We start from the raw sequence: 15,362 nt of genomic DNA on the forward strand, positions 1-15,362 counted from the left end.
AACAAGAAACATGATTTGGTTTAATTTATTGGCAATAAAAAATAAGTACAAGACTTCCCTTTACAAATAATCACTGGGAATTGCAGCATTTCATGAATCCCACTGGGCAAATCGCAAACATTTGGAAGGATATAAGAAAAGGCGCAGCTACAGGTCACTTTGCCTTTCTCCGCCAAACATTCTTTCTCATCATTCAAAACCACACCTGCCTTTAACATGTTATCTTTAGCATTAAATAAGCAAAAAAAAATTTCGGGCGTCGGACAGCCAGCAAGAGTGCAAACTGTCCGTTTTTTTTAAGTGCTTTCGAGTTGAAGAGAATAAATGCTGCTACTAAAACATTCAGGAAGTCTCTCGAAAATATCACATGCGCGTTCACAGAAAAATGTGAAAAAGGCCTCCATGTTAAATGAACACTTAAAGTTCATTCAAGCATTAATAGTACAACTCCAAAACTCGAGGGGAAAAATGACTACAGAATACAGAATAAAAGCTAGTCAGGAGCTGGCACTGATATGCAAATTTATATATATTCCAGTTTCAGCTTGTTTTATTTGTTTGGTGTGTGTACAGTCCAAAAAACTATTTTTTCCACTATTTTGTGTCAATGATTAAGCTAGCTAGTAATTAAAAGCAGTTGTTAGCATGTAGCTATGTTAAAGTACAACACTGGTCAACAGTTCCTAACATTGCTAACAATGCCGCTACACTGTAACAACATCAATGGGTTGTGGGAACCATTATAACATGATCCAATGTTTTTTCTTAGTTGTAAATAAGTTATTACATTTTGTCTGCTATGGAGTTGTGGACAAACCAATAAATGCATATAGCATGTTAGACTCTTGTCTAACCAGGCTGTGGTAGCAATTCTAAGAAAACAAAGCAAGGAACAGATTGAGATTATTTTACACTGTCGACATGAAATTGAAGAAGAAACGTCAGCACGTAAGAAAAATACAGATTTGAACGACACCAAGACGCAAACGACATTTAAAAGAAAAAAAAAGTGACTCGATCAACTGGGGTTGTGCTATTTTGTTCCACAGGGTATGACACCCACATCGTCACCGCGGCCTCCTTCTCATGACGAAGATGAGAACCTTGCGGATGGCCAGCAGCCGCTCCTTCAGGGAATTCATGGAGAGGATAGTCAGTTGGGCCCGGTTCTCCAGCGGCAGCACAGCTAGGAGCCACCAGCACCAGGCCGGCCCACTTCCACTCGCCTGCATCGTCAGGACATCAAAAAAGGTCAGTAATAGTAGCAACAACAACAAAAAAGACTAAGCTTGTATTTCTTCTTACCTGCGGGTCAGGGTCTTTGCTGGGAAGTTGTCCAAAGTGTCCGACGATTTGCGTCTTCATGTTGTCTTTAAGCGACGTGAACCAGTTGTTAGCTTGTTCGTAGACTGCGTCGTGCAGCTTGAGCAGTTCGACCAGTTCCTCGCCTTCTACCTGTTGCGCGCCAATACAGGTGTGGATTCAGCAATGATGTTTTTCCTGGAGGGGCGGGTGTGGGGTGTCTTTATTTGGAGACGCATAACCCACCTTTTGGTCTTCCAGGTAGTCAATTTTGGCGGTGTGGTAGCCGTCCCTCTGGCCGTGACTTAAGACTTTGAAACGAGAAACTCCAACCGTCTCCACTACAGAACGGCCGTCAGGGAAGAACTTGACGTCTTGGACCTGCGCACAGAAATTTATCAAGAAAATTAATAAACATTCAATCACAATGATGTAAAACTTATTAACCGATGAACTTTACTTTATTTATGTAACTTTTATAGCGAGCAATTTATAAAAACCTGATGTCCAGAATATAAAACATTTAGAGTACAAGTACAGCCTACATGACCCAAATTATGACAAACAATTAAAAACAATAAAAACAAATACACTTTGGTTTGGCCCCCAGTAACACTCCCAATTTTTTTTAAAATTATTTTATGGTTTTTAAATGAATGCCCTATGAAGGATAAAACGATCAATTAAAACATCCATTTAAAAAAGTTTGTTTTCAAATTAAAGCTTGTAAAACAGTATGTCTAAAAGTAGTGTCGTTTGAATTTGATTTACAACCACCAGTGTTCATATGAACATTTAACTTCTTCCTGTACAAAATGGACAAAAGTGTTGCTTTCAAGGCTGACCTGCAGCATGCAGCCGTAGTCGGCGAAGCCTTTCAGCTCGTCGGCGATGCACATGCCGAACTGCTTGGTGCCTGTCTCCATGGAGCGGCGGATCATGAGGCGGTAGCGTGGCTCAAAGACGTGCAGCGGGCACGGGATTGTGGGGAAGGCCATGGTGCATACAAAGATGGGCACTTCCTGGTTCAGGCTGAAAACGGAAGCATTTGTACCCGGTGAGCGGCACGACTCGCCCAAAGCTCAGCTAAAAAAAATCTTGCCAAAACTCACTTGGAGAGCTCTTTCATCTCCTCCTCGTGGACTTTCTTCCTTTCCGCCAGTTCGCTAGCCAGGTAACGCTGCAGTACCTCCTCCATCAGCAAGGTCTTGTTGTAGCCTCTGGTGGCCAAAAACTGAAAGTGGGCCACGCCCATTAGTTGTTGCACATATTAATAACACAAGTTCACATTTGTTAGTGATCATCACCTCTGAGAGGTTCTCCTTGCACAGAGGGCAGTTGGGGTTGTGGTCCAGGCAGCGCTCCAGACACTTGAGACAGAAGGTGTGCCCGCAAGGTGTGGCGACGGGCTCGTAGAAGAGCCTGGAAGATGAAGACAGCAACCACGTTAGGGGAAAAGCTCAATTTCTCCTCCAATTTGAGAGCACCTTCACACTCACCTCATACAGAGCGAGCACTCCAAGTCGCCGCTGTCCAAAAGCTCGGCGGGAAATACTCCAGCTTCGCCTGCAGCCGCCGTCTTGACGTCGCTCGACTCGCCTGCGTGAGAGATGGTCGCTATTTTAAGAACTGGAGCTACTTTTCAATGCCTTTTTTTCTCCCCCAAAGCAGAATTTACTGGCTGCGGCTTATAGTGGGGTGTGCCTCATAGTCCAAAATTTGCAGTAAAAATTGCCTGTATGAAATTGGTATGGCTTCGTACCAGGTTTGAGTAATTTGGTGGGGGGATCGGATGAGCATCCGTCACTCTGCTTCCTCTTAAGGCCAGTGGGCGGGGCCGGTAGGGTGGCCAAGACATCGGCCAGGCTCTTGCCGGCGCTGGTGCTGCTGTCGTCGACTGAAGGCGCGCTAGAGCCGTGCTGCCTGGAAGGAGACTCGCCTGTCACGGTGCTTTTTGTCACGCTCGGGTCAAAGTCCTAAAAGTAGAATGGAAACAAATATAACAGATTAACAATTTGGCCCTCTCTTGAAAACACGCAGGTCATTTATTAATTTTTTCTACCTGTGAGGATAGAGCAGGTTTCTGCGCAAGGGGTCGCAGGGTCCTCAGCAGAGCCGGGGGCTTGATTGGCCGTAAGGCCACCCCACCTTGAAGTGGGTGCAGCGGCGTGGGCATGTCTTGATTCTCGAAAACGGAGGAGAAGAGCTCGGCGAGAACCTGTTCCGAAACAGACCCGTAAGCACGGTTGTCGCGATAGTGACGCATTGACGGGCGGCGCACTTGCCTTCTGAGCTTCCAGTCGAACTTTGGTCCAATTGGGTTTGAGCGCCACGCATAGGAAATATTCTTCCAGTGCTTCGTCGTTCCGCCCCGCTTTGCTCAGTGTGGTGGCCTTCAGATAGTGAGCCTATAAACAGATTTTTTTTCTCATTTAGCTCAGGAATGTAAAAAAAAATAGCTTTTCTTTGGAAACTAAGAACACACTACTCGCAACTACTTCCAAAATGGTGGTGTTCTTATTTCTGAGGCATTTCATGTGGTGATGACAGTGAATTTAGACAATACATGAAAAAAATGCAGAAAACAAATGAGAGTTGTTCAGCCTCGGCTCAAAAACCGCATTTGCAAATCACTTAGTAAGAATCGTAAAAATGTTTTTGTCAACATTTCCTACTGGTCGAAATGTTTTTTTGTCAACGTGTCTCGGCTGCATCAGTCTCACCTTTGGCCAGCTTGGTTTGATCTGGCACACGTTGCTGGCATCCCGCACTGCCTGGCTCACGTTGTTCATGTCCATGTGCAAGTCAGCCCGCTGGCACAAGAGCCGTCCTGAAGATGGCGCTGCACAGACACACACGAGACAAAGGCAGGTCAAGAATTAGGCCAGTCGGCGCTTGTAACGTGACATCAAGATGTCACGTGGATGCCTCAAAAGAAGAAAAAAAACTTTTATTCCATCTGCAACTGAATTCGAGTTGAGATTCTTTTACTAGGAGCAAAGCAGCCCCTATTTTCAAACATTTATGGTATCTGCCCCAAGCTGTCGAAATATCCTATTGAAGCCTTCACAAAATGCAAATTGTCAATAAACTGAGCAAGTGTTTGAGGTGTGTGGCTGGCATGTGACGGCATCATATCTCGCTGTAAACAACGCCGCTTCTTTCCCCGCCACCGACGTGCCTTTTGCCCGGAGGTGAATCAGCATTGTTAACAAACACTTTACCATTTGGGTGTGTGAAATGGATTCCAAGTAATTCGCGCTTCCGACGGGAAGCTATTTTGTTGTGTCACTATCATATCAATGATTCAACTGAATGCACACATCATGTTTATGACATATCTTGGTTTTATGTTAAGAATTCTAAGTGAGTGAATTAAAAAACAAACAAAAACCTAAAAGAACTGACTTATTTTGTTTTAATGTGAACAATTTATGAATAAACGGTAAATGGGCTTTCACTTGTATAGCAAGTTTTCTACCAAGGTATAAAAAGCATTTGCATAATGTCTCCTCATTATCCTTTTGGTAATGGGTGGCCATCATTCCAACCTGGAATCTTTAGGTAGAGAAGCTAGCATCTTAACACCTGAGCTCTTATGCAAATCCCTCCGTCAAATGAGCTCAAACTTCAGCGAGGCCAAGCGTGACTCACGTTGGAGCCCCATGGTTACGTATCATCTTCTGAACCGTGACCTAAATGTTACGAAACGTGCCAGGCGGCCCTTACAAAACAAAGACTTATATGTAGCTATGAGGCAGGAACGATGTAACCTTACAGTCCTGCCGAATCATATCTAAAAAGCGTCACGGTACTTAAGTGCTATGATATCATGTGACTTCATTACCTATTGTGTGTTATACTGTAGAATATACCTATTACACATTTAAAGCACTGTGATTGCTGTGAAAAAGGGCAGTGTAAATAAAATTAACTATCATTCAATGACTATTTTTATTGCTTGTTATTGAGTGTTAGTAAAAACTGGGAATGTAATGATGTCAAAAAAGGTATCTACAAAACATACCCATGGAATTAAATCAATTTTGACAGACTCAAGACTAAAAAAATCCCTATTTTTTTATCATAAGGAAAATATATTTTTATATAGTTGTTGCTTTCACTCAAAAATTAATTCTTCATAAAAAAATAGAAACAGTGTATCTAAAGCAGGTGATGGTGTGGAATTTAAAATTGCATTTTTTTTAAGTTGAGGGGATTTAAAGAAAAAAACTGATTTTACAACACAAACCTCTCTGGTAATGACCAAGCTAAATCAATTTTGATTAAATTCATCAATTTTCTGACATGTTCTGGTTAATTATTCAGGATGCCACTTTCAGAAATTGGCAATTAAAAAGGTAAAGGACAGCAAAAACAATACAGGAAAATGACAACTACTTTCTATCAAATGGTGCTTGGTTTCTTTTCATTCATTGCAGAATGGCCAACGCCACACTCATCTATTTTAATATTTGGCATTTTTAATTGGTAAAATCGTGAAAATGATTGAAAAGATGATCATGTTGCTTATGTTATTTAAGAACTTAATTCCACCACAAACGTTATGTATTAAAATGTATGCCTGTTAGGTAACGAAGAGTTTTCGAGTGCCCAAGTATGGAGCTCAAACGAGCGCCACCTACTGGCGACACCCAGAAGTGAACTGGGTGAAAGTAGGTCACCTGTTGCAAAAAAAAAAGCTTTTAATAAAATATCATCTTACTCAATTCCACCGCCTCGTTGTATTTTTCCAGGGCTTCCGTCAGCTTTCGGTTCTGCCACAACACCTCGCCTTCGATCCATAGTCTGCGTGCTCGGCTCTCGGTGGCGAAAAGTTTATCCAACAGGCCGCCGAGCACCACGTCCAAACGGCGGCCGTTAGGAAGGCCCTCCTTCCGGGCCAAGGCTCGCTTACAGTGCACGCAGTCCCTCACCGAGTCGGGCTCCAAGCAATGTCTGCAGAAAGTGTGCCCGCACTCCACCGTGGAGGGTTCGTGAAGCACGCAGCGGCACAAGCCGCAAGAGAACAAGTCCAGCGGGCCGTCCTCTGGGATTTCCCCCAAGGCGTCCTCGCCTTCCTCCCCGCCGCTCGTGCTCCGCAGGCCCGGTTCCTTTTCACGCAGGCCCCGGGCGATGCTCTCCACCAGTAGTGGCAGCTCCTCTGGCCGCAGCTTGCCTAGGCTAGCCGCCGTACAGTATGAGTCCAGCGCCTCGGAGAGTCGGCCGGCGCGCACCAGAGTGTCGGCCTTGCGTAGGCATAAGCCTCGGTCTGGTTGTTGGAGATCGGCCAGCTGCGAGCTATAGATTTCGGCGGCCAAATTGAAGTCTCCGGCGCGGTTTGCCTCCGCGGCCACCTCCAGCATCTCCGGGCATATGCCCGGGGCGGACGGGTGGGAGAGCGGGTGAAGTAGCATTTCAATCTCCATGGGTAATTAAATAAAAGTGAAACAAACAAAAAACGCCTAATTAACAATATCTAGGTATTTAAAAAACAAAATAAACTAGCGTATTAATCGAATTTCTCTGCCATTCAACCGAACACCCGAAAGTGGTCGTGCACTCGCCATTGGGACTGAATGGGAACTCATTCTAGATTCAGGATGCCCAAATATTATGCCTTTTTTTTAATACGCGGAAAAGCAACCAGAGGAGGTTAATCGAATTAGAAGCTTGAATCTCCACTGGGATAAGCGGCAAATAAAGAAAAAAAAGACGATAAAGTTGGACAGTTAATTAGCGCGCAGTAATGTTAACCAAAATAAAATGTAAATCTGATCCCCGTCTCTTTTTAATGAGCCGAACTAGCAACATGCTAACCACAAGCTAGCGTCGATCTATCCGATTTGCTCCCACACACAGTATAAACAAACTAGCGACCCCAGCCAACAAATCGAGACAACCCGAATGCTTACCAACGTCGGTCTAGACTGGTAAAACAATATAGCAAAGAAAACGAGAAAAAAAGTCAATGTTTTTTCTATCGACTACCCGCAGCTAATTCAACTGGAGCGGCTAACGACGTCAACCCGTTTGTGAAGTTGCCAGTGTTTGCTCTACGCTGCTGCTGGCTTAGTCCCATTCGCTTAAACGTGTCACGTGACGTGCTAAACGTCTCCCCATTGGCTGGCGCCTCGTCCTACTTATATAACGTGCTACTGTTGTTGTATAACACCATTTTAGTCACGGCGTGAATGGCACACGATTACGCATACGTGCATACATATTTATAGATATTTATCACCCGTAATATTCACACGAAATCCTAAAGGTTTCATCGTAACAAATATTGTGTGTTAAGATCACCTCAAATGATGCTAAATGGCGCTGTCAGTGGGCTTTGGGCTTCATTGATTTATGTAACGCTTTTATATAAGCAGTGTTACAAGTGCCTGGCGATTTTCTGGATCGTGTTGCATATGCATTTTCTTTGCAAGGGGAGCGATACATACTCACAAAAGTCATGACACAAACTGTGACCCATTTACTTGAATACTAATGTCATTGTGCAATCCCCCAAAAATGTTATGTGACCATTATCTAACTGTTCCAAATATTCCATTGTGGTACTGTATATACTGCAAAGTGGATGCATAAATATATTAACATGTCAAAACACTCGGATGTTCAATTATTCATATTTTCCGAACCAGGTCAAGGAGGGTTCTGGAGCCTATCGGAGAAAAACATAACTCCAGCACCCCCTCCACGAATGTGAGTTCAAACCAGGGGTAAGGAACCTATGGCTCGGGAGCCATATGTGGCTCTTTTGATGGTTGCATGTGGCTCGGGAGGCATATGTGGCTCATCTGTGAGTTTAAAATATGGTGACAAAGATTTTTCACTCATTGATTAGCAACAGTGTAACAATGTTGGCAAAAGAATTCTGGAACTTTTTGGACTTTAAAAGAGGTGAAATAACCCCCCCCAAAATGCACACATTTTTATGTATTTTCATTTTGAAATTTGGAGTCTGGCTCTCAAGGAAAAACATTTGAAAATATGAATTGTTTATGGCTCTCTCTGTCAAAGAGGTTTCCGACCTCTGGTCTAAAAGGTGCAGAAATAAATAAACAAATGTAAATAGTAGGTCTGGATGATCTGGACAAAAAAGGATCATGATTTATTTTTTTCATATGTTCCTTTTATGTTTTAAACCTGTTTTTGTTAATATTATAGTTTTTTTCCTTAATCCATCATTTTTATGGTCTCCAGCATTGTATTTTAGCATTATGATAGCAGGTACTCTAAACATAACGTATGTTTTGTATTTAAGTGCAAAATATATTGAATTTTCTCTTTATTTGTGTGCTTAGTTTAACATTTTACTTTACCTGGAGTGTAATAAACCACTTTTCAAAATCTGTACATAGCCAACTACATAAAAAAAGACATGGCTGACCACCAAAAATGATCTACATTTTTCCAATCTTCAATATCGGTCTTAAAATTGCCCAGTTTAATAGCTATAGTATATAACACTGTGGGTGGAGGCCAAGAGTTGCAAAGATTTCCAAATAAGACAACCTTATCACATGATAATGTGAAACACAATGTGAAATATATCATTGTATGTTATATCTGAGTTTGTTTTTGTTATTTTACATCCTTTTTTGACCAGATGGACTTTCCAATTGAGTTGCATGGGCTATAGGCCAGATCTGAAAGAAAATCTTGTAGATGTAGCCTTGGTCTTCCCAACGTTCATGAAATTTAATAACCTGCTACGTATTGTGTGTGCGTTCACGTGTTAAAAGCACTCATGACTCAACTCCCCATGGAGATAGAGGACATAAATGTGTGTGTTTGCGTGTGCCTGGCCGAGTGCATGTGCTTTTACTGAATGGATTCGCAGTCACATGCTGCGGTGGATTATTTGAGTTATACAAGATGCAGTATTGTTGTTATGGTATTTCTTCACCAAGGATTTCAAAATATCAAACATGGCAATATAGTGAGTGACATAGCAATAAGACAGTCCATAGTTGTGGGATGGAAATTTACACTTGCCAATTTTTTTGCCAGTTAAATTATTGCCAATTTGTTAATCAACTCAAAATGTATCAACTACCCACATTTTATGGTTTAATTTTTTTGTCCTCACTTTATGTCGAAGCTTCTAATTTTACACCTTCCAAATTTTTTAAACCAGCCAATATTGTATGCTGCTTATCAAAATTGTTGAATTATCAGATTTTGTCCTTCCTACAGTTCAGCATCTTTTACTAGTTTATTTAACCCCCAATTTAAAAAGTGTATCAAAATTTATAGGTCCCGAACTTTAATTTCTTGTCAGTGTCTGCTCATATTTTGCTAAATATTTCAGGCCTGAAATATGCGTTGTCATTCGTACTATGTGTTACCACCCAGATTTTTAATTCTTAATATTTGGTATATTATTTTTTTCCAAAACCTGTGAGCAAAATCCATTTTGAAAATTCATCCCAATTTCCATCAAAAATGGATTGACTGGACATCTCAAAAATGGATTGACTGGACGTCTGGCGCTGCCAATCGCCATGAAAGATAAGTACTGCGTGCCAGGCCTCCTAAAATCACAAAATTGGGCGTCTATCGCCGTCAATGGCAGGCAATGAGTTAAATCCTACAAAACCCTACTACTACAACTTGAGATTGTTACTTGGTTACTTGCTATTTCCATTTCTATTCATTCAAATTTAACTGATTTAACTTTTATTAACATTGTATACTTTTATATATTACAATGTGTTTAATAATTACATTTTTCAAGTGTCTCAAAACAATCAAACTCAGGTTGCAGGTCTCAAATGTCATCTTTTGAATAGCTCTCCAGTGACCAGAGGCTACGAAAGGGTTAATAATATAATTTTAATGACTATGAACACATTTTCCATTTTCATTTTTGAGCATTAATGGGTACATTTAGTGTCTAAGTAATTAGTTCCTCCATAAATAATAATTTGTAAGAATATTTGGGAGTAACCTATACAAAAAATTCAACAGTGAAATGTTCTTGTGACCTTTTAAGATATGTACAAGCCCTTCACTTCAACCTGTCCAATCGCCTACGTGTTAGTTTTCCACGCTGGACAACTTTTCCACTCAAATGTATTCTTTAATTGGCCAGCGTGTTGGACAAGACCTTTACATCAGGCTGACATCTACATAGATAAGAAATATATACTAAAATGTAACCGGGTCAGAATGATAGAAATGCTCCACCTTTACATCCTAAAATAATTGGTTGATTTGCTCATTATGTTTATACAAGACTTTGTTCATGACAGACAGCGAAGCCTTTTCAAATTTTATAGCATGTCACAAAATATGATACCTCTATGTCCAAAATTGTTCCAATATTTTGCACATTATTAAATAATGGCAGATTTCCTATTTTAGTAACTGCCTGATTTTTTTAAACCCGCAATATTTAATGCTAAATTTCTCAATCTTGTGTGGTGGAGAAATATGACTCATCAGTGGATTAAAATATTTTTGCAAAAAATTGGGACACATCCCAAAAATTTGTGCCAGCCCAAATTTAGCAGACCACCAACTTTTCCAATTCGAAATATGTCATGCCTCCATGTGGGCCATACCATTTTAGATAAACTTAGATAGACTTTTTTTTTTATAAATGGATTAAAAGAACTGGATTAAAAGCCCTGAATATTCAGTTTTTTATAGATCTAAAACAATGCTTATTTTAGCTTTTTTTATTATATATTTTTAGATTTTACAAAATGATTTTCGAACTAAAAACACAGAAAAAATGGATTAAAAAATTACAATTATTGATTTAAAAGGGGGAAAATCAGGAAATTTTATATACATCTATACTCTTAATTTTAATTTGATCCTAAAACAGAAAGTCAGCACTCATGATTTACTTTCCCGGGCCACACAAAATGATGCGGTGGGCCAGATTTGGCCCCCGGGCCGCCACTTTGACACATGTGTTCTAGATGATTGGCTTGAGCCTAAAACCTGACTGTTCTGGCCTTCTGTGACGCAAAATATTCAACTACATCACCATAAGAAATGTGTTAAGGTAATTAAAAACATTTATTGTCCCATTTTAGACTGGTTACGGTGACATTTTACAATCTAGGCCACTAATTTCACATGCAAATGAGGGATAATAATTTAAACAACCAGTAATAAAATTGAAAAAATGGGGACGGCTTCAGTACACCTCCTAAATAGATAGCGCCCTGGCTTGTGGCCCACATTGCCCAAAGCAAAAACTGACCCTGCACTAAAGATACCGCAGCTACTTGTCCCAATTCCTTTGAACACAAACTGGTCAAACTACCAGTGGTGTATGGGACAACCCATTTGCCAGACAGAATTATGCACCAATTAAAAATATATAGCTGTCTGGAACTAAAACTTGGTTATCTTAAAATAAACTGTAAATGCAATTTTTTTCTCCCGAACGGAAAGCCTATGAAAAAAGCTTAATGCAATTGACTTTGATCCTGGCAGACACAAACGAGAAGACGGCCAATTGGTCAAAAGTCAGACGTAAGCAGCAAGACATACAAATAGCGTGACGCTAAATGCCAGCAAAAAACCCGAAAACAAATTTGAGGCTCATTTCAATGATGAGCTATGAAAAATGATTTCCAGAGACCCCCTTTATCGCAGTGTGTGTTGTTGCAACACCGCTGATGTAGTCGCCCAGTATTTTTTACGATGTCCATCAAGCGGCCACGTTGAGCTTATTAAGATCGTAAGTCAGCGCACTTGCCGCCTCTCCGTCACGCGCTTGCACCCGGGGAGCACCTAAACGGGCGCACACAAAAACCCAAGGCCATCGATCTTGATTTACTCTACTGAGATTTGTGAGTATCATTAGACGTTTCAGGCACTTTAACGACAATGTGTCACTATCAGCAGTAAGATATGAAAAGTTTGGAATTTAGAATTCATTCATTTTTAACACCGCTTATACTTGTCAAGGTCGCGGGAGCCTATCCCGGATGACAGACTACACCCGAGACTGGTCGCCAGTCAGTCATAGGGCAAATAGACATGGATAAACGTTTTTTTTTTTTTATTTAAAAAAGAACACCTCCCAATAATTTGATCATTATTCCACATCAACCTGCAACATTTTTAATCTTTTTTTTTGTATTTGGCCCCTCCCCCAAATCTACAGCACCAAACCATTGCACTTATTGTGTGTTTGTATGTGACGTGATGGAGACCAAGTTGGATTTAGCCAAATGGAACGCTGCCATTAGAGCTTTTAATTGCATTTGTCCTGATAATTACAACAAACGTGACCTTTCCGCCGATTAGTAAAAGGTGGACCCTGTTTGTTATGGCCGAGGTTGTTCAAGGTTACCATGAGCGCTGTTCAACTCACAGAAAATCCCCCATTCGTGTTCCTCATGACTGGATGCAAAATAAGATCTTTTGAGGGATTTGAGGTATATGGAATTTCCAGACTTGATTCAAATTTTGTGGAAAACTCTACACCCAAAGCCAGTTTTAGTCCAGCCCAATGAAACTACACAGGGATATTGACAACGAGTAGAAAAAAATAAAGTCTCATGCATGGGAAGACCCAGTCATTACGAGGGGTTCTTTAAATTTTTGGATACTCAGCCTCCAAAGCCAGTTTGATTTAGAAAGATGAGATTTGGTTGGATGGTTCATCATGAGTAGATCCAGAAAAAAAATCATCTGAAAGCCAAACCTAATAAGAATGTCAAATATTCTGGTTTTTGGCAGCCAAATAGGGTCAATTTTCATCATTTCAAGGGGTTCCTTCAAGTTTCGGAAAACACAGCACCAAACAAGTCACACTAAAAAAACATATTTTGTTTGGGTTATTCATTACAAGTAAACCCAATAAAACTCTCTGACGCAAAAATTTAGGGTTTATTTTATTCCCTGCAGCACGGTGGACTAGTGGTTAGTGCGTTGGGCCCACAGTTCTGAGATTGTGGGTTCAATCCTGGGGAGCTTGCATGTTCTCCCTGGACTTGCGTGGGTTTTCTCCAGGTGCTCTGGATTCCTCCCACGTTGCAAAAACATGAACGGTAAGCTGGTTGAACAATCTAAATTGCCCCTAGGTATGAGTGTGAGTGAAAATGGTTGTCCATGTCCTGTGATTGGCTGGCCACCAATTCAAGGTGTTCCCCTGCCTGGTCCCCGTAGTTGCCTGGGATGGGCTCCAGCACCCCCCACAACCCTTGTAAAATAAGCGGCACACAAAATGAATGAATGAATTTTATTCCATTTCAACTTAATTCATTAATTTTCCCTCCTGTTTATCTTCACAAGGGTCGTGAGGGTGCTGGAGCCTATCCCAGCCCATTGGGACACCCTGAATTGGTTGCTAGCCAATCGCAGGAAGCAGCGAGACACCTCAATTCATCTTATTTAGTCAAATTATTAAACAAGTTTAAAAAAATCAGTCCCCAAATCTAGCACCCTTGCAAGAACGCTATTCCCTCTTCTTTGTTTGGTGGCTACCGAATATGAAGTTAACATCCAAGAAATCTATATTTTCCTAATTCTACATAGGTGGACCTTGGCAAGAAAGTTCAAAAATTCAGTGTTCCACTACAAACTATGTTAAAGATTATAATAGCGCATTCAAATGACAAACAATTGGGCTTAAATTTCCAATGGGAATAATTAGTTATCGTCAATACCACGCTAGGGGGGGTCCAGTTGCTATCACGATGGGTGACACATCCACACTTTACCTTTTGTGACGTCCGACCTGATCATATGTCATCAATTGATCAAGCAAATTTCCCAGAAAGGGGCGTGCCCGGTCAGCTACTCATGGTCGCCGTGCCTCTAAAGGGAGAAAGAGGAGGCAAGACTTTCACGGCCACAAGCACGCTGGGAGAAACCAGAGGGCAGCACAGCGATCAGCCGGACAACTTTGGAAATTGATCGCGAGAGGAAGCAAAGGACTGACTTTGGAAACATGAATGTTCTGTACATCAGACAACTTATTTTTCTATGTTTTTTCTGCGGCGGATGTTGGCGCGCCACAGGTAAAACCACTTTAGTTAGAGTTGGAGATGTGTGGGTTATTTGGTCAAATAAAAGCTGCCTTTTCATTTGCAGTGAGAAATATTTCTCTTATGGCTTTGAAATGGTAGTTTTTATTGATATATTGATTTTTTTTCTTCCATTCACTCGTTTAAATGCATGACTACAATTTTTAAATGTAAATATTTTGACTTTATTAAATAGTATATCATGTACAGTGCATTTAAAAAAATAAGTCAATGTATATGAATTGAGTAATATGATTGTAAATATTAAATGTAGTTTTATTTATATTTAATGTAGGACACCAGAGTGTAAAAATGGATTTAACCAATTATGAATTTGGATGTAAAAACATTCAAAAAAGTTGTATCAATTTATGTGTAATTTTTTTTATATTGTTTTTAAATCAAATTTGAATTGATGGTTTGATTTTGGTGATTAATTAGTACTTAGATAATTGCAAGCTCATTATTTTGAACAATAGTCCATTTTTCAACGCATTTTTTTTACTATGCTTTTCATTCAGATGCTAGTCATTACCAAAGATTGGAAGACGGACTTGTGTTCAGAACGGTGATTATGAGAAAATGTTGACAAAATACTGAAATCTTTTCAAGTCCTGACATGCACTTGATTTGTCGTTTTGGTGGTTCGACTGCAGGTCCGAGATGATGAACCTGCTCAAATCTCATGGAGAGACGACGAGGATGTATGTTTCGAACATGCATTCAAATTAGTTCATTATTTTTTAAATTATTAACAAGATACCAATGTGTAGAATAATCTAAATCAAATGTCTTCACAGCAACAGCAAGTCCAGAATCTTTTCAAAAGAGTAAGTTCCTCCTCTTTTAAGGGTTAAAAGGGATACTGGATTTTTTTTGTCTGTTTGATGTTGCCAGGTATGTACCATGTGGGATCAGTGGACTGAGTGCCCTGTTTGTTGTGGCGCCGGGTTCGATTCCTGATTGTGGGTTATGTCAGGAAGGGCCTTTGGTGTAAAACGTGGCAAACCTAACATGAGAATTGATTGGTCGCTGCGGGGAAAAGCC

The 15,362-nt window shown here is 40.6% G+C and overlaps 1 protein-coding gene across 1 annotated transcript; it reads right to left on the bottom strand.

Annotated features, from left to right (window-relative positions):
- Positions 1 to 9: 9 nt before the first annotated feature.
- LOC144087044 (LON peptidase N-terminal domain and RING finger protein 2-like) lies at positions 10 to 7,375 on the bottom strand. Its single transcript, XM_077617315.1, has 12 exons — positions 6,029 to 7,375; positions 4,026 to 4,144; positions 3,588 to 3,710; positions 3,365 to 3,520; positions 3,065 to 3,278; positions 2,802 to 2,901; positions 2,610 to 2,724; positions 2,415 to 2,536; positions 2,148 to 2,334; positions 1,549 to 1,683; positions 1,306 to 1,455; positions 10 to 1,226 (listed from the first exon to the last, which is right to left on the bottom strand). Exons 1-12 carry the CDS (start codon positions 6,729 to 6,731, stop codon positions 1,068 to 1,070), a joined length of 2,283 nt encoding a protein of 760 aa, XP_077473441.1. The 5' UTR covers positions 6,732 to 7,375; the 3' UTR covers positions 10 to 1,067.
- Between the last annotated feature and the right edge of the window lie 7,987 nt (positions 7,376 to 15,362).

This window comes from Stigmatopora argus, chromosome 13 (genome assembly GCF_051989625.1).
Source record: "Stigmatopora argus isolate UIUO_Sarg chromosome 13, RoL_Sarg_1.0, whole genome shotgun sequence".
Taxonomy (NCBI): domain Eukaryota; kingdom Metazoa; phylum Chordata; class Actinopteri; order Syngnathiformes; family Syngnathidae; genus Stigmatopora; species Stigmatopora argus.

Excerpts from the sequence above, each read along its gene's own strand:
- LOC144087044 (XM_077617315.1), bottom strand. The coding sequence starts at position 6,731 with ATGGAGATTGAAATGCTACTTCACCCGCTCTCCCACCCGTCCGCCCCG. Across the intron at positions 3,521-3,587 it reads TTCGACTGGAAGCTCAGAAG|GTTCTCGCCGAGCTCTTCTC; the intron begins GCAAGTGCGCCG and ends GTTTCGGAACAG. Across the intron at positions 2,725-2,801 it reads GAGTGCTCGCTCTGTATGAG|GCTCTTCTACGAGCCCGTCG; the intron begins GTGAGTGTGAAG and ends TTCATCTTCCAG.